This window comes from Lonchura striata, chromosome 2 (genome assembly GCF_050655825.1).
Source record: "Lonchura striata isolate lonStrDom1 chromosome 2, ASM5065582v1, whole genome shotgun sequence".
Taxonomy (NCBI): domain Eukaryota; kingdom Metazoa; phylum Chordata; class Aves; order Passeriformes; family Estrildidae; genus Lonchura; species Lonchura striata.
This window is the reverse complement of record NC_140704.1, coordinates 64,142,634-64,169,267: the sequence shown is the minus strand read 5'-3', so window position 1 is coordinate 64,169,267 and position 26,634 is coordinate 64,142,634. Positions and strand designations below refer to the sequence as shown.

Below are 26,634 nucleotides of genomic sequence, written 5' to 3'. Positions count from 1 at the left end.
GCACTGATGAACACAACAGTCAAGCTCAGGGCAGCCACCACCGAGGCCATCTCTGCCTGAATACATCTGTACACAAGCAGGAAATAAGGTATCCATGCTTCTGGCAGCATCTAAACCCTTGGTGTTATGAGAGTCACTAATACTCCCTCACCTCTGGATATAGGTCTTGCAAGTCCTCCTTCCTTCACTTCCAGGTTAGAGGCTGACCCCTCTCTTGTGCCTGATGTAATGCCAATTTGGTAAAATGCACGTATTTCATCTCAGTGTCCCAACAAACATCCCCATTTGCTGAGAAAATACCAGTCTTGCTTGCTCCAATAATACTGTCCACACTTACATGAGTACTGTATGTGAGAGTGCTATCTATCTGTGTGGATGAAGAAAGGGAGCAAACAGAGAAAAAGAGATGTGGAAGCCCTGATCTGTTCCTCTCTTAGGAGATTTCTAGTCAAAGGCACCAGAGAGGCTGTGAAGGTCACACTGGGGATTGCAGCCACGTGTGCACTTGGCCATCAAGGGTGATGCAAGCACAGAAAGGCAGCAAAGGCAGCATGCCTGCAGGGCTATCCCAGGGGACAGGGAGAGCCTGCAGAGCCCAATTTGCTTCCATACAGTGAAGAAGGCATGGGGAGTGAGAACACAGGAACAAATCAATATGAGTTTAGCAAAAAAGCCAAACTTGCACACGTAACAAATTTTAGCAGCACAAATATTAGACTCATTCTTTCCCATTGAGAAACCCGTGTCATACACTCTGTTCAAACAACTACACCATGTTGTTAAAAAACCACCCTCAGTTTATACTGTATGTATATAAATAAAGGATTTTAATTTTTTTAATAAAGGAAAAAGATGATGACTGACTAATCCACAACACATCATCCCTTTCTGTAAGCCAAGGATGATTTTATTTGCCTTTCTTCATTTTTGCAGTCTTTTCTTTCCTCTTCTTCACATGCTTTGGGATTTTAGTTTTTCTCTTTTCTCTTTGGGCTTCTTTAACCATCTTCTTCCTTTCCTACAAGGAATCAAACCATTCATGTAAATCCAGGAGAGAATGAAGAATTTTAAGAAAGTCAATCAATTGTTACATTAACAAGTTAATTAAGATATGACATAAAAATAAGGTTAGCAAGACAAAGAAATTTTAAAAATCAATAGAAATGGTGAGGGGAAAGGATAAAGAAAACACAGACTGGGGGTAGAGCCCAGACCTGCACACTGGTAATGACAAGGCAAAATTCAAACCAGTTAGAACCTGAGTTTCATGCAACCTCTGAAGAAAGTGAACAAGAGGCACTCTTAACTCACACTATTTACACCTAAGATTACAACATGTTGTCTGGTCTACATTTTCTGCTACCCATAGGACTACTATATTATGTGTTTCTATGTGTCATGCAAAAATATTGATCCAGTAAGTGCTGATAGAGCAAGCTGATCATCAGCAGGACTGGCAGGAAAGAATGCCATGCTACTGCAACACACTGTAAATCTGTGCCAGACACAGAAGGGACAAGACTCAACTAGAAAACAAAAAGTCAGCAAAGTGAAGGGGCAGGTAGAAGTAATTGCTGCTCATCAGTTGTTCAACCCTCAGCTAAACACAAAAGTTACAAAAACCCCTCATCTCACACAAAAAAGTCCAAATGAAAACCTATCAATTAGGATGAGAACTGGCCAAGACTTCCCTGTTTCACATCTAAAAGGCAGCAGATCTAGACTGGCAATGTGTAGTAGAGCACTGCATTTTTATTTGACAGATATGAAATATATTATCTTACCTTTACTAGGAGGCAAAACCTAAAATGCAACGTCCCAAAGCTTGAACCCCTTAAGCCTGCAAGTTTCACCCTGCTCTTTTTATTTTTTGCATAACACCTAAAAGGCTGCCAAAAGGCTCTCACTCATGGGTGATACACTGCAAGAAAGCCTCACCAAAACTGAGCATATTGTTCCACAGTTTAGAAAATGAAACCTCAAAGAAAACCCAAACCCCAGACCCTAACCATAATCCCTTTGCTGGACTGCATTACATCTCTTGCCCACAGCAAAGCTAGCCAGCTTGTACTAATAGCACTGCAAAAGCCACTGTGGTACAAACACTGTCACCAAATCTACAGTTCTACAGACCAAGTGGTCTCAGCTGTCTGGGCACCATAGCCCAGGTTCACCAGGCACCATAGCCACAAACCTGAACACTGAAGCCTGGAAGAGTAGCCAGAGGGACTGAAAAGCTGCCCAGGCTTCACTGAATTCTACTTTGTGTAGCCTTGTAATATCCTGTAGAGATCTCTCTTCTAGCTTTGCCTAAGCTACAGAGAGCTGTGTTGCACACTGCTCTACATAAAACCACCTTTATTATATCATCCCAAATGAAATTCACTGCCTCTGCTCTTGTTCTCCACAACAGGAAAGGTCCAGAGCTTGTTTCAGACAAGAAGAAGCAAGAGCCACTAAGTTTGGATGTTTTTGTGTCATAAAAGCAAAGGTGGGAAAAAATAAACAATTCCCAGCCAGCTGACCTTTTTGTCCATGCTAACTTCAGCAGGTTTATCTTTGGGATGTACAGATTCTTTACAGCCCGAATCAGAGTCCTCTGAGCTGCCACCATCGTTATCATCATCATCAGAGTCTGTTTCTGAATTGTCTGCCTCTTCAAGGAGTGCAGGAATCTGCAAGATATATCAAGAATTATATCAAATCAAAGGCAAGAAACCTAATGACAGCATACACACACATACATACACAATATATATATAGATATATTCACCAAAAAAAAAACCAAACAGAACCTGCTGCAAAGAAACCCTTGAGCAATCTGATGCTATCTCCCTTACCACAGCCCTCACGAGTTTCAAGATAAAGAATGAAAAGTAGGTTAAGCCAAACTAAGAACAAGGAATCTAGAATGTACACCACAGATTCTTTTAGGTCAGAGCTCAAAGCACAGCTGTTATTTGCACTCCCAAACTAATTTCCCTAAGTTAAACAGCAATTTGCTAACATATGTGGAAGCCTATTTTTAATTATCCTTGGATCATGCCCAAATCTACCTTGGGGGCACTGTATGTATTTTATATTGCAAACACAAATATCCACACTGGAATACTCACTTATTCTTAAACAAGCCTGGAGACTGTGCTACAGCCTGATCCCATCCATATTTATATTTCCATTTTAAATCAAGAGTCTACACCACTGCTAGAGAACATTCACAAAGTAAGGAGGGGGAATACACACAGGGCTTCTGCCTTGAATGACATGGCTCCAAGTGATCTGTATCCAACTTCTCATCCAATCTACTTTACAGAAGTGTCACTGGCAAGTACTTCAAACACAGTAAGACTTAGTATTTTATGGCTTATACTGGAGGACTGTTCTTTATGCAATATTACAACAGATGCTCTATCATATCAACATATCTGATATCATATCTGATATCAGAAACATATCAAAACTTGCAGTCATGCAACAGTTTAAATCAATTATCATGCAACAGTTTAAATAAATTACATTTTCCATTATCAGAAAACACTTTCCCTCACCGTCACCTTAACTTTAGAGATCATGGCCACTGCAAGGATTTAATTTCATTCTCAAACAACCCAGCATCAGCCACAATGCACGGAAACAAATTCTGTGCTGTACAGACACACTGCCATGCTGACCCATCCTGACACAAATGGGCACTCTGGACACAAGAGGCATCTTTCATGGTGTCAGCTGTAGGACCAGGCATTCCCTGAAGTACCTGTAAGCCCTTTTCTGAAAATGAAGAATTTCAAAAAGACCCTCTCACCTTCTGAACACCAGACAAATCCTTCTTCAGTCCTGTCACTGTCTGGTAGAGAATCTGCTCCAAGGGAGAGAGGAAGAAATTACATTATCAAATTATGTCTAAATCCTTTGTGCCCAGAGAAAATTACTATCTAAAAATAAATTTCAAGAAATCAAGACCAGGATAAAATCCACAATGTTAGCATTAAGCACTAACCAAGCAATTTTAAAGTATGATATAGATTTAGTACTCCACACCTTGGTAGCAAAGCTTCTGTTTTTGTTTGTTACTAACGATTTCCAGTAAGAAGACTTCATATTCCCTCTCTCTCTTTTGCAGGGCCTCAGCATATCTACTCACATTATCTTGCTGAACATTCAATGCCATATCCTCTTCTTTCAATTTCATCATTATGTCCACATCCCTCTCATAGTTTTTAACTTCAGTCAGGGTTCGAGGTATGTAGGCCTTCTTAAATACCTAGCACAGTGAAAGGAAACACAGACTTACTAATTTACATATAGTGTCATTATGTTCTTCTCTCCTAATTATGCATCCTTGGGAGAATAATCACAATCAGAAAAACAACAAATGAACATAGCAGTCATCCACTACCATTTGAACTATAGAGCTGTATTTTTTTTTTTTGTTATTTTTTGCAGGGGCAGACTTAATGTGCAATCTAGACACTACTGATAGATCACAACTAAGAAGGCTCCTTCCTTAGTGTGACTCACACCAGCCCACTTACAAAATTATCCAACCATCTCTCAGCCTATTGGAGTCCTAAGGTTTTGTATCCCAAGAATTTTTCTAATGCTTTTATTGTAATGTTTATAATGCCTTCATGAGGCAACGCCATTGAAATGCACTGCTAGAACTTAATCTCTTTACAGAACAATATCCACTTCAACCTACAGTCCAACTCAAAAAAGGTTCTTGCAGCAGTACAGTACAATAAAAACTAACTGCAGTATTAATAGCATACTTAAAGTTTGTCACATTTGAAACAGTCTTTCGGCAAACCTACAACCCTACCAGATCAGAGAAATGTTTTGCTTCTCTACAACCCTACCAGATCAGAGATGTGTTTTGCTTCCCTGTTTCATGGTATCAGTTCAATCCCAGTACAGATTCAGTACCCTTCACGATCATCACTGCTCATCTGAGAGCTGTGCACAAAGCACAGGCCCCCACTTCCACAGAGCTGCCCTTACTGAGCTCTACTCAAGGGAAGTGGCACAAATTAGCCATGGTCACATGGTAAGTCCAAGACAAATGAACTGAACTTACATGCTATGAAATCACCTCTCTTACAGGTCAGTACCTCATATAAACAAAGGAGTAACTTGCTTGCAGAAGATGGGCTTGCTACCAAACACTAGAATCTGACTCTACACCTCAGTAGTTTTATGCTGAGGCTATACTAGGAAACAAAAAACATCCTTCCTTGACAAAGCCTGAAGCAGTTAGTGAAACCTGCTGAGCTCCAAGACAAAAAAGTCTTGAATAAATCAAGTAGTATTGACCTCAAACATGAGAGGTTTTTGTCGGTTGTTGGTTTTGTTTTTACTCTTCTGGAACAGATAGTTAAGACTAAGATAGCAATGGTTCTATCTTTACATCAAGCATTTCCAGAACATTAACAGCTTTCTGTAACGGACTTGAGATGGCTTCACTGAATGTAAAAGCAGTGGAAGAACTAAATTAGACTGGGAGTGGAGCTAGATAGGCAATTTGGCCAATGCACATATCCAAATAGCCTGCTTCTGTATCACTGGTCCAAAACCACTGGCACAGTCAGATCTCTCTACTCAGACTTTTTGTTAACTAAACCCAAACTGAAAAATACATCAAGACCTAGATGTGAACAAACAAACTGGTTTAGGAAATAGAATATTTGCCTTCTAACAGCTTATTGATGTCAGCTTTTACACATGGCATCCCTTAATACTTCACATGTCAACTAGGTCAACACATCTTAGTACCATAAACAATATTTTGTATATCATCGACTGTACATTTTTCCAAAGAAAACAGAACATTTTTCAGGGTTTAGAAGAGGTAAGGTTAATATTAATTTCATAGCAGGAACAGAAATCCTCACTTCCTCATCCACTTTATCTTGACTGGATCTTTCCTCCTCTGTTCTCTTCGATGCTATTTCCATTGCCTAAAGAGATACAAAACATTGCAAAAAAAGTTATCATTCTTTAGAATCGCATCCAACTGCTCCCATCTGCGTTTCTGCCTGCGCCCCACGGTCACTCTCAGGCGCTGTCCCCGTGGGAACGCCTTCAGCGACACCTAATGGAGAGCGGCACTGCTGCGGAGCACACCGGCAGCTGCAGCCACAGCGGGAAACACACGGGCTGTGCTCCCCCCGGACCGAACCGCGGCAGCCCCAGCACCGCTGCAGGACATGCAACACCACTCTCCATAGAAGCACGATTATATGTCTGCAGAGCTCCTCCTTGCCAGAAAGGAAGAGCTAACTTAAAGCATCCTGGTTCTTATAGCACCTCAAACAGACTTTTGAGTCTTCATGATTAGACAGACTTTCTGAGAGAAACATTAGAGAGAACATGCAATGAAAAGTAGTGCCACCCTACAATGGTATAAATGGAAAAGACCTATATTCATTTTGGAAGCATTAGTACCACAATGTCATGTGCTGGCTTCCTCAGGATGTAGAATAAATGAGATGATGGAGCTTGAACTAGATCTGATTTTACTGCCCTCTTACTCAGTAGCAAGGCCATGAGGTCTTACCTTAGACAGGTAGTCATCAATGTTTTCACTTGTGATAGAAGGATCAGTAATAAATTCAAATAGCTCCCTCACTGTCATCACTGCAACATTGTGCTTCTGGAAAAAGTCTGCCAGGAAACAAGGGAGAGACAAAATCCATTAGTAATTCCATCTAACATACGCACCTTGGATGTTAAAGCGACAATTCCAGCAAGCCAACTCTGATGACTTGGGAAAGTCTCAGCAGCACATTCTACATCAAATGGAGTTTAGTTACCAGATGATTCTTGGTTATCTGAAATAAAACTGTTTATCTCCCAGATGCAACAAATACTAAAAGGAGAAAAACTGCATAAATATAAAGGCCAAATCAATTTCAGAAGGATCCTGACTTAATGGAGCACAGGCTAAGAAGTAAAGAATTCAAGACAGGTGTAGTATTTGCAATGACTAAGATAGAAAAAATGTACTTCAAATAAGGAATGGAGACCTCAAACTTTTGCCAGAGAGAAACAAGTGGCCACTGAAATACAGTACACTAAGAAGCACCCAAAAGGAGGGTGGACACTGATGTCCTAGAATCTTCCTCACTACTACACTTAGAATTGCTTTCTTAAATCAGTTATGATCTAATTAATAAGCTGCATTTCTGTTCTGAAAAACAGCAGCAAGTGACACTGAGGACTTGTTTAACAAGTATTTCCTACTAAAATTCCCAGAAGATCTCTCTCTTTGAGAAATCAATCATACAAGAATTAGAAAGGACTTAGTTTGGAGGCAGCTCTCCGTGCCCACGGACCCACAAATCTCTGCAAAGATCACACCTAGGGCAGCATTAGGTGTTAAAAGAGTTCTTAGTGTCTCTGCAGAAGGTTTAGACAGAGAAAGCTGCAGTGACAGAAAAACAAAACAATATCAAAACTACTGCAACTCACTGAGACCCTAAACTATCTAGGGAGAGTAAGTCAAAAGACATGAATAAAGAGCAAGGGTGTGACTAGCTGAGGCAGAAGGGAGTTACTAGAAATGCATGAACTAAGAAGAAATAAGGAAAAAGTAGCATAGTGGATATCAACAGACATACAGCATGCACACAGTTCTTTCCTAATTATGCACCCGACTTTCAAGAGTCTCAGTAAAATAAGAAAAAAGTCAGTCTGAAAAGAAAGGGGGGACAAAAGCAGCCTACAGAGATTTTTTTGTCCTCAGGGACACACCCTACCAAGAGGTGTGTATCTGTTACACAACATGCATATTCACATATGAAGACCAAATTCTCAAGAGAAAAATATCATTAAACTTAACTTATCAAAATACTGTGACAAGTGATAACATCTCTAATTCATTACTCTGTGCCTTGATCCTCTCAGCTGCCCTTAGTGCAGGGAATTTCTTAATACACAGAAACATGTTGCCAGCTGAGGAATCCCAGAAATGGATTCAGCTCACAGAAGGCAACACATCAGTATGTCTGAAGAGTATTTTAAGTAAGGGAAGTTAAGACAGGGGTGAGCACTGCTGCAGACTGGGAGTGATCTTAGAACTATCCTAAGTCTGAGATTCAGCCATGTGACTCATTTCAGAGAGACGGTTTCTAGCAAAATAGGCTGCACTACTCTGAACTCGGCACAGTACACTGCTACCCGAGGAAGCCACGAGAACATAGGAGAGGGTAAGTATTTTAATGGAATTTTGACAGCTTCTACAGTTACACCTGAAAGAACATAAGGTGAACTGAGTCCATCCTGCTAAATAAACCAGCTGTCAGAACAAGGGCTGCAGTGCAGCCTCCTCACCGTTAACGTTGGCACAGTCCTTGCGCAGGAACTCCAGTGCGTGTGGGTGGTCGTGCTCCACGGACTGAGACACGTCGATGATGTACACGTCCCCTCCGTGGTACCTGCAAAGAAACCCCACACACAGCTGCATCAACTCCACCAGCATGCTGAGGGGCAGGGAACAAAACATGCCTCAAACTTAAGAACCCGCAAAATAAAAAATCTTATCTTCTTTCTCCAGCCTTGCATGTGAGGGCCAGGGTGGCTTTTTTCAGTCAGTCCTTTCCCTCCTCTATTCAAGCTATATAATTAAACTTTTTTTAAAAATACTCTGCTCATGAACAAAAAAAGCAGAGCAGTGCATTAAAAAGAAAACAAAAACAAGAACAAGGTATAAAAATATAGAAATGAAATGATACCTAACTAACATAAAATACCTTACATAAAAGTGGTACCTTACTAATTTTTGCCGGAGTTGATGGGTTTTTTTCTGGTCATGAGGGGGTTTAGCAAGGTAATTTTGTTGTGTTTTTTAACTTTTTTTCTTTCTTCTTTTATAGTTTTTGTTTGTTTGTTTGCCCGTCGTTTTTTTTTTTAACAGAGAAAGCTCAGATCTGGGCTAAAAGCTACATAATTAATTAGATAAGTTACAAAACCCAGTAACGACAAGGACCCCACCCTCGCTGAAAGGTACATCAGTACTCTCACACAGACGCTGCCAATGCATACATTTTAGATGTCACAATTCAGAGCAAGGATTAAAAACATACAGCATATTAAATTCACTGAGATCTGCGTGAACAAGTCTGGCATCTTGGTACATTCTTCTCATGTACTGGATGATCTGTAGATACAGCTCCCGGACTTTGGAGTCAGACAACTGAGCATTCTTCAGCAGAGGAGCAGGCCTTGAAATTACAAAAAAAACCAACAGAAACTAAACACTTTTTCCTTCTTCATACCAGCTGCAAATGCTTTAATTGCTGTGCCTGATCCTTTCACTCACTGAGTGTGTCAAGCAAATCAGGATGAGCAGCCAAGTGCAAGGAGCTAGCAGGAAGGGGAGCAAAACTTTGCTAAAACACATGCTGAAGCAGGAAGGGGAGCAAAATTTTGCTAAAACATGCTTGCCAAAGGTTCTGGAGCACTATTTTCAACAGGAGCTAATTTGGACCATGCTACATTAATGTCAATAACTACAAAACAAAAAACTACCTTTATGTATGATTAGCAAGCCTTTGCAGCATTAATCTCTGGTTAAGCCACTTTATGAATTAATTTTGCACACAACTGAGGCTTCAGAGTCACACAGATTGCCTGTAGTAGTAGCTGACAAATGTCTGGGACCATTCCACAGATCACATGCACATGTTAACTTTACAGGCCTAGAGTAACTGTAGGTAAATTCAGATGGTTGGTTTGGTTGGTTTTAATAAACCTTTGGGAAAAGCTATTACTAAATTAAAAAAAAAAAAAAAAACAAATAAACAAAAAACTTGATTTCCTAAGGATACTCAGAAATATCAGGTGATACTTACCTATCACCTTTACCAATAAAGCCCATGACAAGCACATGACTCCTTAGCATAATTGGCTCTGGACAAGGTATCTGGGCTGTATTCAACCTGAAACACAGGAACAAAGCCACCAAAGAAAATAAAACCAAACTCTATTTGCTTTGCACCAATGCATAAAGGAGCTCTGCAGATTTGAACAAAACACAGTGAGAGCTCAGGAAACTGTCCCTTGTGAAGAACAACTAGGAAATGCACACAAAAAGCCACAACCATTCTGACCCTTTTCTAAGCATTCCTGTGTCAAAGAATCTTTAGAGAGTTCAGGTTAATCCTAGATTAACCTACATGACACAGTGTGCTGCTGCTCAGCATCAGCTATTTCTAGTTTCTCCTTGCTGTTCAGTCATGTCAGACAGAGCTCAGACACTGAAGAGCTTCAAGCATTAGCAGAAAAACAAAAGAAGATCTTAATTCTTCCCTCCCCTTTTGTTTCTCTCCCATAATGAAGCTAAGACACTTTCCTGAACACTCCAGAGACCCGATAGGGTAGTGGTAGCCACAGTCTAGCAAACACAGAGCACCTCCTATAAACTTAAAAGTTTTGGTAACCTCTGCATGATGAAATAAAAACTGGACAAATCACCTTATTAAATTCCTCATTTCTTTTTCAGCCCATGTCTTCACCATTTTTCTTGGGTTGCCTTTGCAGTATCCATGACGAAATCTTTAAATTAAAAATATAAAAGACAACAGGGACTCTTAGTCTAGCACCAGTGATTTTAACACCTTTCAAAACAATCCCTCTTCCCAAGTAAAACCAGGCAGAAGTCAAACTCACCTGAATTCACCACTCACGTACTTATCCCGATCTTTAAACATCAGAATAGAGGTTTTGTAAATTTTTATTGCTCTGTTCTCTCCATTTGCAGTACTGGCATGATATACATTGGCCTATCAGATTAAAAAGGGAAGAAATAACATTAAAGAAAAGCTCTTTAAAACAACATAATCTTCTCTCTTCTTCTCATTCTGACACCTAGAAAAGAGCTCATCTCTCCCCAGCCCCTATGTGTCAGCCAGCTGAAGGAAACTGCACACCCAGGGCAATCCTTTTACCATGGAAGGAAGCTTACAGGAAGTACATAAGATGGGGCAGGGGTGCAACAATGCCCACAGAATAAAACCAACATTGCATGAGACAACTCTGCCTCATCCACACTTGTTGAAGGGTTGACTTGAGCCTGTGCATTGTTCAGGCCCTAAAGCGCGGCCCAAACGTCTCATGTTTCCACCTCTACACAGGGTGGAATTATGTCTTTAATCATAATTATTTGGGTTTGTATGTTTTTTTAGGCACTATTTAATACTGTAGGTATATAAAACTTTGCCAAAACCTTTTGCTGAAAGATGCAATTAACAACATCCACAAATTTAAGACAGTATTAAAGCATTCTTAGAAAACTCTCATACTTGGGAAAATTGGTTTCCTTTAACATAAATAAATTTTTTGTTAAGATAACTTCTTGCCAGTCAAGGAATACAAAACATGTAGAACTAAACCCAAGTATTTCAATACTTTTTCTGAGCATCACAAACTTCCACCCAGTTTGCCGAAAAAAAAACCTACTACATTATTTGCAATAAAACTTACTTCTTTCCCTGTGCTGATGCAGCCATTGATTTCTGATATGATACCTCTAGAGAGCATCTTGAACAGGATGATTCGGGTCCTTGGGTCCAACACCTCAAATTTAATACAGAAAAGTTAGCAGAGGAAAAAACAAAACAAATAATAATGCCCAATCCTACCATCACATTAAAAGGTCCTGGGCATCAGACTGTTCTCAAGGATCAAATAATACTCTGAACAGCAACCGCTCAGAATTTTGCCAGGAATCTAGGAACATATTTCACTTTTTCTTCCCAATTTCTTTTCTTTTTTTTTTTTTTTTAAACTAAGCATATGTCTTCAAGCTAACTCTAGAAGAGACAAAGAAATAATGTTCCACTCATAACTGCATTAAATATTTTTAAATAAGATTTTTCTTGGAATACAGATATCACAACTAAAATAGAAGGGCCATGGGAGCTCAGATCAGTAATAATTCGGTCTTGCTACAGAAGAAAAAAAGAAAAAAGGCAAACAACATTTTTTCTTGTTCTTTGGAAATTAATGCATATGAGCAAATCACAAAGTTAAACACAAAAATAAGCTCTTAAATGTTTATGGAACCAAAGCTAACCTTCGAATTTGAAATAAAGAAAGAAACAAGAGATCTCTTCAACATAATAACAAGTGAAAACGAATTCCAAAACTCTGTTCCTGCTTTAACTGTTTTCTTCATTGATTCAAAAATTCTACACTACTTGCTCTGGTCAAAAGGGAATTTTGATAAACAAAGGACTTACCTGTTCTACTGTTGCTCTGTCTGACTTGTCTTTGACTCGGTACCTAGCAGAAGTGAAAATAAAATGTTACAATCCCACATATGGGCTCGGTACTTTGACAGGGCAAATTGTGACATTCTGTGTCAAAGACAGGATGACATCCTTAAGAAGTAGGGCTTTCATTCATACAAAATCAAAGGTTTCTCCTGCAGACAGAGGGATGGAAAGGAAAAAAATCAACAAATCACCACTGTTAACATCAGAGCCCTTCATTATAGATTATCCTCCTGCTTTTTCTGAATGCCTCCAATACCTTTTTATCTCAGCGGCTTAAGGACTCCTGTTTAGAAAAAAAGAGTATCAAAGGGTCTTTTCTAGGTGAATGACACCCATCACTTCTGTCTTACTATACTACACCAACATAATCAGATGTGCTACCAGCAACAAAAGAATTAAAACTTTGGGACGATTCCAACAGCTTTGGGATTATTCCATTTGGAAACCAAAAAATTGAAGACCAAAGGGCAAACTGCATGTAGACTTCTTCTAAACTTCATTTTTCTTAACAAACTTTCCTTAAACAAGGAAATACGCACTATACTTCTGAGTTTAAAGTATTTAAGTGAAAATAGAAGCATAAGTAATACTCACATGTCTGCTTCCTTCTGTCTAGACTTTTCTGTGACTCTGTTTATAACAGAGTCATCAAAATTTAGCTTATCTGAAAAACACATAAGTGATGAATAAAAAACCAGAATTCCAAAACTCAAAGAAGTTTCCTACACACCAGGGTTAACCTAGAACTTCACTCTGTTTACATTTCAGGTTAGGACTATAAGGTAACAACACAGATGAGTGAGACAATTCCAGAGACTTGGAAATGTGATACCAATAATGCCTTTTGGATAACCATTAAATTTGTCTGTTCTTCTCTTATAACAGTTAAATACTATTTTTCTTAACACAATAAGCAATAGCCTCTCAGACTCTCTTCAACAATGCATTTAAATGGTGTTTGATTAAATGCTAAACGTATAAAAGCTGCTGTACTGGGCTACAAATACCAGCAGCCTTCACCCTAGCACCACGTTCTTATAAAGGAAAACCCTACCTCTGATCTCAACCCTGTCAGAAGGTGCCAATCACACCTACCCTACTCCTGACAGGCTATACTGAGCAGCCATCTCCATCTCAGGGCAAAAATCAAACCACACCAGCTGGGACAGCAGCCTCTTCACTTAGCACAGGAACTCTGCCCCTGAGAGAGAACTGCTGCATCATGTACCCCCCACCCCCAATACTACAGGGGACTGCATTTGTCTAGAAAATGCAGCTGTGGTAGCAGCTGTGGGAATCACCAATGCCACAACAGAGAGTTGAAACCCTCCGTCCACCCAAACAGCTTGTTCCTACAGAGAATCTAGGGAAGAAAGACTTCATGTTGCCTGGAGAAATCAAGGGGAAAGAAAAAGCCCCAACAAAACAGCCATGTAGTTCTGAAGGTGGAGGGGGGGGTATGACACCCAGTTCTTGGAGACTAAAGGCAACTTCAAGTACTCAAAAGCCATTTTTAATCTCTCCAGCAATGGCTAACTCACCCATTCCAGTGAGTTCTGGCTTAACGTGAGTGAAATTAGTCTGAGAATGCCACAGAGTGGCAACTGTTTAAATAATGGACAATAGTGCAATTATACTCACCTAAATTGATTTTGTGTTCAAATTTTCTTAAAACCTTGCCTGCAGGGGTTGACAGTTTTGCTGAAGAGCAATTAAGGGTCTGCCTATTTGCCTGAAATAAAGGATTTGTTAACATAAGTCATGTTCTGTACACAGCCCTTTTTAATTCAAACCATTTCATTGGAAAAGTCATCTCAAATGCCTATGCCTAAAGCTGTAAGATGAAAAGCACATGAGATATAAGGAAACAAATATGGATTAACACCAGATTTTATTTAAATCAAGAAAAGAAAATACAAGTTACACATCAGTTAAAATTCTAAAAGTCCTCCACCAGAGTAATCTTTTAGTCTAGGAAGCTACAAGTCTCTCACAGAGCATTTTTCTGTCTGTAAAAGGAAGAGAATAGAAAATCTAAACAAGAAATAAAGTAAGGAAAAAATGCAGAGGTAATGAACTGAGAAAACCTTCCATGATTTTGTCTTTTCTTACATGTGGTCCTCCCCAAACACAGCTAATACCTGAACATGATTTCACCATCATTGAACAGCATAAACCTCTAAATAAAGGCAATATACCACCCAGGACAAGCACTGCCAGACATGCTATGCTGTGATCAGCACCACTCTGATTCATCTCTACTGTTCTACTAAGTTGGTAGCAATAAGAAAAATGAGGTTTTGAACCTGTAGTGTCCAAGTTGATGTGAGAACTAGCATCCTTCTTTACATTCATGAGTGCTTTTTATTCTGCACAACGCCAGTGTCACCCTGCTCTTTCAAAAATTTTAAAGTTCTTTTAGAAGTTTTCTATGCCTTCTGATGTTTACATATTTCTACTGGAGTTTCTCATGCACTGTCATGTAAATAATGATTGTTTTGCATTCTTTGTGGGAAGAGAGAATTGACAGACTGTTGGTTTGACCAATGTGGTTGGAGAGGTGGCAATTTCTTCCTCCAATCCACTGTCACTTTTGGAATTCTATATATTGCAAAGTCAGAAATAAAACTTACTTCCTCTTACTCTTTTGATCTTAGAACTGTGTATAAGTTATTTTGTGTTGTAGTGCAACATGCCAGAGTTTCTATGCCAACACCATACATGCTAAATGAATTCACTCCAAGCACCCCCAGCTCCATTTCGCATGCTTGTAGTTTTCTTCGCCTTCTTCACTATTAAGTCAAAAATAGGACTAGATTCACCCTGCATGTGATTAGCAGATAGTCTAAAAATAAATAGGCTGAGGAAGATGCTCAGAAACACAGAGGACAAATACCAAAAAGTTAGGAACATTGGTAGAGATCAGGGTGAGCAAAGAAAGAGAAGCTGAGGAAGGTAGGGAAGAGAAGGAAACTGCAGTAGAGACAGACACAGAGAATCCAGCAACAGGGTTTGAGACAAGAAAATCAAACTGAGCTCCGGCTACAATGTACATACACATACAGCACCTCAGAGGAACAGATGCAAAGGAAGGGGATTCTCTCAAGGAAAAAATTCTGAAAAAACACCGAGCTGTTTGCATCTGTACTCAGCATAACACTAACAAAAAACAAAGCCTCTGGGCTGGCCCCATTACCTCTTGGGCACCCTCAAAGCCCACAGAATGACCTTCAGCATACCTGTGGATTGCATCCACCAGCAGCATTGTGGCGCTTTGTGAGTCTTCCCACCTCATCATCCCAGTCCCAGTCTTCATCATCCTCTTCAGCATCACTGTTATCATCACCATCTCCTTCTTCAGCATTAACTTCTTCACACGTGCATAACTGGCAGCTCTCAGGGACCTCACCCTCTTTACATGATTCTGTGTCTTCCACAGAGTCACTTAAAAGAAACACAGATGTCTCTATAACTAAAAATTATTGTTACAGTCACCAAAAATTCAATACACTTATCCCCATAAATTACTAAATTTTCAGTTGGGTCTTAATTCACTGAGTCCAGTTCTGAGGCCTTCTATTCAGGAAGGATATTGAGGTGCTGGATCAGGTCTAGGAAAGGGAAATTAAGCTGGTGAAGGGTCTGGAGCACAAGTCCTACGAGGAGCAACTGAGGGAGCTGAGGGTGTTTAGCCTGGAGAAGAGGAGGCTCAGGGGGGACCTGATCGCTCCCTAAAGCTGCCTGCAAGGAGGCTGTGGCCAGGTGCGGTCGGTCTCTTCTCCCAGGCAACAAGTGACAGGAAAGGAGGACACGGCCCAAAGTTGCACCAGGAGAATTTGGAAGAATTTCTTCACAGCAAGGGTGGTTAGACATTGGAATGGATTGCCCAGGGAGCTGGTGGAGTCACCGTCCCTGCAGATGTTTAAGGAAAGACTGGAATTGTTACTCAGTGCCACGGTGGTGTTGGCTCACAGCTTGGCCTCGATGATCTCTGAGGTCTTTTCCAACCTAATTGATGCTGCGATTCTGTAACGTCAATAACGTGTCACGGCTTTCTGCCAGGACAAGTGTCCCAAAGCAGCACGGGAAATGGAAAAGGGAAGCCGAGAGACACACGCAGCCTTCCCTCTCACCTCCTCCGGTAACGCGGCAGCACCACCCGCTCTCCCTTCCCCGCCGCCCAGGGCGAAGTCACATCCCGGGCAAATCCCGGGGCTGCTCCGCGCGTTCGCCTGGCCCGCAGCCCCAGCGCCCGCAGCCCCGGCCCCTCGGCGCGCCCTCACCTGTCCGAGCAGTCCGCATCGTCGAACTGCCCGGGCACGACCTGGCTCATCACCAGCGCTCGGTAATCCATGCCGGGAGCCGGGAGCCGGGAGCCGGGAGGGAGGATCCGGCAGCCGGGATGCCCGCGGGACGCAGGCGCCGGCCCGGCCGCTACGGCGCCGCCAGAGGGACAAAAGCAGCGCGGGCGAGCGCGGGCGGCACGGACCCGCCCCAGCGCCGCTTCCGATCCCGATCCCGTTCCCATTCCCGTTCCCATTCCCTTTCCCGATCCCGACCCCGTTCTCATTCCCGTCCGCTTGCCGGGCTCCTGCGCAGGGCGGGCCCGGAGCCGGCACACGGAGGGACTTTTACAAGGGCTTGCAGTGGGGAATGGCTTCACCCTGAAAGAGAGTAGGGTTAGATTAAATGGCGGTAAAAAGTTATTCCATGTGAGGGTGGTGCGGCTCTGGAACAGGTGCCCAGAGGATCTGTGCATGCTCCATCCCTGGAAGTGTTCCAGGCCGGACCGGGCTCGGAGCGAGCTGGGCTAGTGGAGGTGTCCCTGTCCACGGCAGGGGGATGGAACTAAATGAACTTTAATGTCCCTTCCGACCCAAACCATTCTGGGATTCTCTGAATCCCTGGCAGCTGCCGATACGTCAACAATGAGCTGTGGCACATCTCTATAATATTCAATAATATAACCTTAAAAACAGTGCGTTTTCAAGCCCTCAATTCTTGACTGGGAATGACCATTCCTGCCACAGATTCATGGTTGTTTTCCCTAAAACACAAGTGATGATCTGTGTCCTATGCAGTAGATACTGAGAAGTTTTATTTGGTATACTCTAAAATATTAAATTCCAATCTTTATTAAAATAAAGCTCTAATTGAAGCCAGAGGAATTCCAAATTTGCAAGCCTGGCTAGAAGCATCTTAGCTCCTAACACTCCTTGCATTGAATAACATTATATTCTGTTTACATACCGACATAATGTAGGATTAGGAAAATAAAAGTGAGTGCTGGGCTTTTGCTATCTGGTACATGACTACATTTTAAAATGCAGTCTCTTTTTTGTAGATGTTTTTGCATTATCCAAGTGGTATGTATAAAAGCTATGGAAAAACTGTGATTGTGCAGAAAACATGGATGCTTGTGTAGAGACACCTTTAAAAGAGATTTAATACAATAGGTGTCATTTGCATCTGCAACACTACCATAAAATCAGTTCTTTGAGTCTCTGTGCTCATTTTCCCTAATGCACAGCCACCTACAACAGAAATTGGATTAAGATCACCTGTTTACTGATCTTTCTTTTAGAACCAGGTGTTGAAGGACTCTTAATCCATGTGGGTTAATCCATGTGCATAGATACTGTTCTACAGGATTATTTAACTCTAATAAATTATTCAGTGCTCTTAAGTAAATATGCCCATTTATTGTAATGACAAGAGACTGTTGGAAACATAATACTGCCAGAGGATTTCCACACTCATTTTTATTCCTTCAGGCTTCTGCAAAGCTTTTTTGACAGCCTTAGAGTGCAGCACACAATTTTTGTCCCAGGTTTTAAGAGCTCCTTTGGAAGCAGGCACAAACTGTTCTACAAGCAATTCATCTTCAACAGGGTAAAGGGAAACAGTCCACTAGCAATGGTGATACTTTCAGAAGGAGAATGATAAAAGTGTCAGAGATCTACCAGTTATCACCCCTAATCCATGGGAGGACAGACCTCTATCAGACCATGCATTTCCCTTGGACCACTGTAGCTCCATGTCACATGAGACTCCAAAAGAAATACTACCTCTCTTACTCTTCTTGTGGCTACATTGTTATATTTCCTGAAGACTGAGTGTAAAAAAATGTTTGTTCACACTCAAAGATGCACTAATTCTGTACTTAACATATTATGTAGGACAGGTATATATTCTGTTCACACTGAAGCTGGGAAACTGCTGAGACCATACTCAGAATCACTGGGAGAACTGCAGTGTTGCTCCTTCCTGGAAGAAGACTGACTTGAGAGGAGCATCAAGAGCTTCCTTTTCATATTTGCAGGATGAAATGTACAACTCAGTGGCAAGAAAAGATGCTGCTTGCCAGCTCTGTGAAGCAACCTGTGCTTCTGAGCCCATCTTGGAAAATCTGACAGCAGTATGTTCTTGTTGGTGAGGCTAAACGAGAGGGATTTCAAGTGCCATGTGCTAGGATGAACAAGTTTTAGTGACATTTATCTAACACACTCCCCTCCCCTGCCAAAGTATGCCACACTGTACTTGGTGGTTCACAGTGCTGTCTGACAGATCTTTAGCTGGTGCAAAACCTGTTTAAATCAACAGACTTTGTTAGATTTTGAGGTCAGCTCTTACTGCCATGGCATGAGTGAAGCACATGAACAATATGGACTGTACAGAGCATGGAGAAACAAGAGAAGGGGGAACAAAGCATGGTCAAGGGACTGTTAGGTGATTTATACAAAAACCTATCTGAAAATGGCTATGTCCTGAGCAGTTATTACAGCAACGCAACAAGTGACCAGGATCTTCTCTGTCTCATGCAGTATGATTGATATTCCAATATTCTAGGATATATTTTCACTTTATACAAGACATTGGTTTAAATGGAATAGGCACACATATATATAAAAGAGAAATTAGCTAATATGATATTTGAATACTGCTGTGAACATTAATGTAGTTCCATCATATTTTTAATAGAGGACTCATGATGAAAAAGGATACACACTGAGGAGGCCAAGTGATGCATTCATTAAGTTCCAAGCAAAATACCTATTTTCCTCAGCTGTATCTTCTCCATGAATATTCTCTGAAAACACTGTGGAAAACTTAATTCCTCTCAGAAAACTACAGAGTTCCAAAGTCATAGAAACACTTGTTGTAGAACCAACATACCTTTCTGCATAGTCGATTGGAAGCAGTCTTTGGGTGTGGATACATTTTTTTCCCAGAGAAGGAACCCCTAGGCAAGGAAGAACAACCACATCAAAGGAGAATGTTGGGCTGGCAAAAAGAAAACAATACTAAAAGAGAATGCAGGAGCCTGGGAGATGTTTCATTGCCAGAATAATTATCAATTAAGCCCGTTGTAGGTCCTCATGAAGAGCCATTTGCAGAAATGTGGAGTCAGTGCTGGACTGTATTATTAATGTAGCCTCCATAACAGACATGTCTCATTTTCTCCCTCAACCCTCTGTCTCTCTATTCAAGACATTCTCAGGTTTTGATACTGAGAAAAAGCTTCCTGGGGAAGATAATTTGAACTCAGCTAGCAATACTTTCTTTCCAGAAGAAGCCATGGTAAGATTCCATGGAGGCTTGAATGATGAAAATACCCTTCTCTGATAAAATTAGTAGTAGTAGTTTTTTTGCACTTATATTGCAAAATTTTATATGTAAGTGCCAGGCCTCACAGATGTATAACATAAAAGAGAAGTGCTAAGAATACCAAATGCAGGTGCTGGAGTTGTTCCTAGAATTAACTAAGTAATGAATTTAGGGAATAATGCATTTGCATTGCAGTTCCTATTCTGATTACACATTATTTAAAATTTTAATTAATATTTAAATTATGTTTAATTACAGTTATTATAAATTTAAAACTAAATTTAATTTAAAATTAAATTAAAATTCAAAATTAAAGAAGTTACAAATTACATGCTTTTGGTAGGCAGCCACTGGACAACAAACATAGCCTCCAAACAATTGGAGAGAGAATAACATGAGTATATAATCTGATTCTTTCCATGAGAACATAGTGCACATACCAGGCCTGACACAGTCAAACAGAGAAGTGAAAATAGGTATAAAGAGCAGTGGAATGCACTACAACAAAAGAGGAAGTACTCTCAGATGGTTTCCACCACTCTAAAATGCTTTTTATTTTTTTATAGTTTTCTTTTTTTTTTTTCAGTTACAGGTGGTGTAATAAAAAAAAAAGTAAACCAAATCATTTAAATGTGGTGCATCAAACTTGGCTCCTGTTCATTGCTAAATTTATTATATATCTAGGAAATTCAGTAAAAAAAAGTATAGTCTTCTTTTGACAGACTAACTCAGTAGCATTTCAAACATGTTTTTTGCCTTCTTTCTTTGTCTTCAGTGAGTAAAATCTCCCTTTAATCAGTCTTCTCAAAATTCAGTAAAGAGACCAATTCATAGAGCATGGAACACTTTTTTATTTCTTTTTTTTTTAATGTTAACATTTATTTACTTGATTTTCTAAAATCAAAGGGTTTAGCTAATGGCTGAATTTTGATTTCTTGGTGAGTTTTGTTCCCTTTTTTAAAATTCTTACTTTAAAATCAGGGATTACTGTACGTTAGGCCAAAATCTGAAATACACTTTTAGACTGGTCACTCCACTGGAACTTGATATAAGTGCAAGGACTGTAGACACTGTATAAGGGTGAACTTCTTAATTTTCATAATTTTATAATTTTCCCCACATTGACTTATCTTCACAGATGGAAATTTCCACTGAAGCTGGTGAAAAAATAGTTTGCAGAAACTGGACAGAGGGTGTCACCTCTTCTTTTGCAATAGCAGAATAACACAACTCCACTACTGCAGTAACAGGATGGGTGAAGTTTACTCACATTTGTCCTCATTTGCTTTTCCACCTTCTCTGAATAGAATGCTGTCAACCCATGTGGGCTCTCCTTCTTCTAATTAGTTGGTGATACAAAGTGTCACTCCCCCCAGGAAATGCTGAAAGTTGGTAAGGACTCTTTGCTCCAGCATTTTGGGACATTACTTGATGCCAAGGAAGAATGAAAACAGCGAGATAAATGAAGGGATAAAGTCGACCCCATTAAAGGGATTCTCTCCACCCACAGAACAGGGAGCTCCTTACAGCTCCTCCTTATACACAGCCCAGTCTTATCGTCCTTTTCCCTCTTAATGTACAGCATGATTTGGGTGGAGAGATGAGTGATAGTCATATATATAGTAGGATGTTCTTCATTAGCTTGTTAGCACATGCAGGGACGCCTGCTTTAATCTTTCAACAACAGTTAATTCAACAGAAGTTACTTTTTGACCATTGTGTCCTTCAAAGTTTCAGTGATACAACTTTGTTTCGCTCCTCAGAGCAGGAACAGGACTTTCCTCTCTCCACAGGCCTCCTCCTTCGGCCAGCTCAGCCTTTCTCCGTGTCAGCTGCACAAATATCCATCTGCAATGATAACATGGAATGCACACAGTGCATCCACAGAACCCTTAGCCCTTGCCTGACTCCTTGGTCAGCGTCCTGCAGCGCGAGGGAGGAACAGGAGGACACACATAGAAATGGCTCCTGTCCTTGCAAACAAAATTCCAGGGAGAAAGGGATGACAAGTTGGCAGAAAGTCAATAGCCACTATCTAAATGTAACAAGCTGGTTCCTTGGCTTAAAATCCTGCAAGCAGAACTTGAAAATGAGCAAGCTGAGATAAAGAAATCACAACAGATTTGTGAGTTCAGAAGGGAGAGCCAAAAGCTGCAGCAACAGAGGGTGAAAGACCAAGGAAAAACCATATCCTGCAGCTTGAAACCAATGGAAAGAGATATGATAGAGAACCACAGACAGCTACAGCATAATTCTGATACTGTAAGCACCGAAAGTATCTATAATGCACAATCCTAGTTGCCATTTGTAGCAGTTGCCAGTTGCCAGGTGCAGCAGTTCCCCTTCCCTTCTAGGGACAAACTTCCACAGATTCCAGATGAGGGTTCTGTCCAAAAAGCTACTTGCAGAACTTTAAAGGTAAGACAGTGTCCTGAAGTCCTTAACTGAGTCCAAGCATAGAATTCTGTCTTGCACAGATATTTATGCAATAATCTAATTTCAAGCACTGATGAAACAATTTGCAATTTATTATTTCAAGTAAACAAGGGAACAAAAAGTTAAGATAATGAACATTTTTTTTTTCTTCTTCAAGAGGAAAAGGAATTAAAGGATCAGAATGAAAATGTTGCCTAGTTTTTTACCTTCTCACTTTCTTCAACTTTGCAGAAGATTGCAGATAGTTTTGTCTGTGTCTTGCATGGGTAAAGAAACATTAAAAACTGGACACAATATTCTAGATGCACTCCAATAATGATTAGAGATGTAGAAGCCACGCACAGATCTGCTTTATTTCCCATGACATCAAGAAGTTTATTTTCAATTTTCTTTTTTTTTTTTCTTTACCATTGACTTTATCTTAGCCATAGGTGGCTTTCTTACTTATTGATTACTCCATATGCAATTATATTTACACATTCTCTTACTGGCTATATTTTATTTCCCTATTGTACTTTAGGTTTAAAATAGAAGTTTGCTTTCACAATATGTGACAATACTCACAATGATAAAACCAAGAGATTGGAGGTTGTTTGGATATACTCAGTGCTGCTAACAAATACTGCTGTAGTACATGGAGTTCACTTCCTGGGTGAGAAAGACTGGAATTATGAAATCCATGTACACAATGACATGAATCCACCAAATAGCCAACCTCTCATTGAATTAGTAGCAATAATTAACTTGCAGTGTAGAATAAAAATAGCTTTTTATCTTTGATGTCAACAACTTTGTTTCTACTCTTCACGCAGAGGGAAGATAAAAAATCTGGTGGCTAAAAATACTCTCTATGCTTTAAGCTGTATGTATTGCAAAACCACCACCCCCAACCCAAGTATTGCACAGAATCTTAAGCTGGGCAATCTTGAAGGCCAAAGGGAGCTCTGAAGTTCCTTTCCTGTTACCATTATATGGAGCATATGGAATCCATAAATCTGATTAAGCAATCATGGTTAGCAATTACAAATGTATCTACACTATTAGAGTTTTCATCCATTTTTCAATAAAAAATCTAATTATTTCATCAAGTTTGTGGAACACAATTTCCCATGTATTTCTATAAGAGGGATCTCCAGAGAGGTATCCTTTTCCTTTTTTTATTTTTCTTAGATAAAATACATAATCTGTGTGTGGCTGAGACAATTTCCTGCAATAGGGTAGCTAAAATTCCTTCCAGCAAAAAACTTGGGAGAGCACCAACATTCAAAAAACCACCACAATTCAGGCAAAAATTTAGCAGATATCATTAAGAACTCCTGTGAACACTGGTTCATCTCCTGTACTACCACTCAACCAGAAGCAGCTGACAGGGCTTCCAGGGATGGGGGTTGCTGTATGACCCCTTTCTGCCTGCATCAATTTCAAGTTGATTCCCCACAGTTATAATCAATGGTGAGAAAGAATAATGTCAGCTTGACAGGTCTAAGTAGGAGTTTCTCACTGGGATTATTAATAACTACCACATACAATAGCTGTTTGTAATTTTGAAAATTACTATAGAAATTAAGGGGGGAAAAAATGCCTTATAATTCAATATCCATAGAACTATTTCTCTGAACTACAGAAAGTAATGAAGAGATAAATCTTGGTATATATTTTTTTAAAGTAATATTCTCTCTTCTAATTTCAGCAGACATGACAAAATATGGAAGAGTACAAATTCACCAACTATTAGGAAAAAAATTAAAGCCCTTGACACTTTCTGAAAGAAAAAAAAAAAAATTACCTTATATGTGAGCCCCAGCAAAGTTTCAGAAAAAAATAGAAAGCAAAAATAACAAGTTACCTTTTTGGGGTGCACTGGAATAGGGGGTTACTTAACAAAACTATTGCATTGACCTGAACCTGAAAAGAATTGAGGAGGATGCGGTTCTTGGCACATGGTAGCAACTGCAAAATTCAACACCTACAGCAATGTCCACAGAAAAATAACTGAGAAAAAAAAAAAAAAAAAAAAGCCCTCTGAACATTTTGCTAACATGTAAAATTCTGGGAAAACTCAGGGACCAAGTGATCCTCCTGATTGTCCCAACAAAATTTCCTTCTCCAGCACAAGCACACTCTCTATCCTGGTCAGATTATATTGCAACATGTATCATGACACATCTTGTATGCCATCCAAAAGTGAGAAACAGGAAGCAGAAAACAGGTTATGGCTGTACGTGTGGCGCTGCTCCTAAAAGTGCTTTGTTGAATTCATCTCTCATAGAAGGCACTGAGTAAATAATGAAGAGGTAGTCCATCTGATTACTGAACCCTTGGCCATGCCAAAAGCAAGTATGGATAAGCAAAAATAATAAGTCTGTACATAAACAGGTAATTGCCTTTTGCTGATATCTTCCAAGAGGAAACAACACATCTGGGAGATTTCATATAAGAAGTTCAAAATGTAAATGTAAGGTAAATATTACTTATAGATCACAGACTAGGAATTCTCACCCTTTTTGTTACACGCATTATGAAACTGAAGGCATATTTCCTTGTAACAGTTTTATGTGTAATTTCTAACTGAAAATCCTCTTTAAATGCAAAGATACAATTCTTGTACGTGACTGCAATAACATTCCCAGGGGCAACGTGAACTCCGAGTGAACACCAGTCTTCTCAGAATTAGCATCCAACATAACAGATGTCAAAGCTCAATGTCACAATAGTGGCAAATATTGTCAACACTTACTTTATTATGCATGCGAATAAATGCACAGAGCAGTCCATGCAAAAGGGAAAAAAACCTCTGCAGCTGATTTCATAGAGACTTTTCTTTCAAATTGCAACTTCTTTAATATGGGTAGAATACTTAGCACAAGAGAATGCAGCCTAGTTGGCTTTTAGGTAAAACTGTAACATTGGAGCTGTAACATTGGAACAGGAATTATTTTCAGATACACTGTTAATTAGCACCTTTCACAAACCCAGTAAGAGCACCATACAGGTTAATTAAACTGTAACATCAAGAACAGTTAGCTCAGATGGAAAAGCAGCACTTAAAGTACATGGTTACTGTATAGAAGACAGTGCTTCAGATCAGTCAGTGCCATATAGGAAACCTTCTACAGCATGCCAGTATTCTTTTACTTTCCTGAAGAAAAACAATTTGCTTTTCCCCAAAACAACCAAACCACAAGTAGGATAAAGACATCACCACCTGGTGAAAGACCTTTACAGAAAAAGTAATATTATACCATTGGGTGGATATTATCTCACTGGAAATACTTTTACCAGTAGCAATGAATGTTTTCCAGTGTTCATATTTACATGCCACTTTCAGTCAACATTAACATTAACAGCATTTCAGTAACATTTTCAGCATGCTAAAATAAGATTAAGCTGAGCTAGAATGGTTACTTCTGATAATTTTTAGTGAAATTTACAGATTCAAAATCAAATGAGTGAAATTGAAAAATGAAAGCCACAAGACTACATTTACCATTGTCATGACAGCAAGCTGCATATGCCCAAATGACAAATTGAAGTTGCCTCAAAATATAGAATGCATCTTAACAATACTCTTGTTTCATTTTACCCTGTATGCAAATTGCTGAATAAACTGTGGGAGAAAAGAGAAAGCATAGAGGCTGGTTTGGGCCTTGGCATTTTTATTTTCACTGAATGTTTTGATTGTAGGGCTTGGGAAAACTCTCCATTTTAATATCCTTTGTATCACATTTAACAAAAGGTCTACTGAGGTAAAGGCAATGTATGAGTATCATATTCATTGCCTATCATGCTTTGGGAAACTTTCAATTAAACCATCAAATATATGACTCAAAACCAGCTATTCTAGAGCAACATGGAATTAAGAGATTTGTTTCAGTGCTATGCATTATCCTTGGTCTTTCCAGAGGTATGTTAGGCTAGTCCCACAGAATCACAGAATATTCTGAGTTGGAAGGGATCCACCGTTATCCAGAAAAAACTGGGCTTGTTACCTAGTGTGCAAAAAAAAAAAAAAAAAAACAAAAAAAAAACACAAAAAGCCAGTAATTACACACTTGAGAGGCATTGATAATTTTTTTCGGAGTTGCACCAGCCTGAGTGCTCAGTGGTACTCCACAAATCAAGCACACCAACTATTCAAATGTTTCACTATTTATACATTTTAGCAAACAAAGGCATTAACGTTTATTATCTACAAGTTTCATATTTCTCTTATTAAGCTGTAGTCCATCTTTTATTGGTTAATGAGTCTCTCACTTCTCATGCTAATTAATCTGCATGCTCAGTCTTCCTCTGCTTAAGACTCAGGGGGTCTCTGGAG

At 39.8% G+C, this 26,634-nt stretch overlaps 1 protein-coding gene across 1 annotated transcript; it reads right to left on the bottom strand.

Moving 5' to 3' along the window:
* Positions 1–808: 808 nt before the first annotated feature.
* RIOK1 (RIO kinase 1) lies at positions 809–16,705 on the bottom strand. The gene is made up of 17 exons (XM_021534606.3): positions 16,556–16,705; positions 15,512–15,716; positions 13,914–14,004; positions 12,867–12,936; positions 12,237–12,279; positions 11,479–11,571; positions 10,666–10,778; positions 10,471–10,551; positions 9,849–9,935; positions 9,081–9,218; positions 8,329–8,432; positions 6,554–6,660; positions 5,889–5,954; positions 4,142–4,261; positions 3,803–3,856; positions 2,526–2,675; positions 809–1,018 (listed from the first exon to the last, which is right to left on the bottom strand). Exons 1-17 carry the CDS (start codon positions 16,624–16,626, stop codon positions 908–910), a joined length of 1,704 nt encoding a protein of 567 aa, XP_021390281.1. The 5' UTR covers positions 16,627–16,705; the 3' UTR covers positions 809–907.
* Positions 16,706–26,634: the final 9,929 nt, after the last annotated feature.

Coding starts and splice junctions, on each gene's coding strand:
- RIOK1 (XM_021534606.3), bottom strand. CDS start 16,626: ATGGATTACCGAGCGCTGGTGATGAGCCAGGTCGTGCCCGGGCAGTTC. Junction 14,005..15,511: donor CTGGTGGATGCAATCCACAG/GTATGCTGAAGG, acceptor CCTTTATTTCAG/GCAAATAGGCAGACCCTTAA. Junction 6,661..8,328: donor GGACTGTGCCAACGTTAACG/GTGAGGAGGCTG, acceptor GTTTCCTGGCAG/ACTTTTTCCAGAAGCACAAT.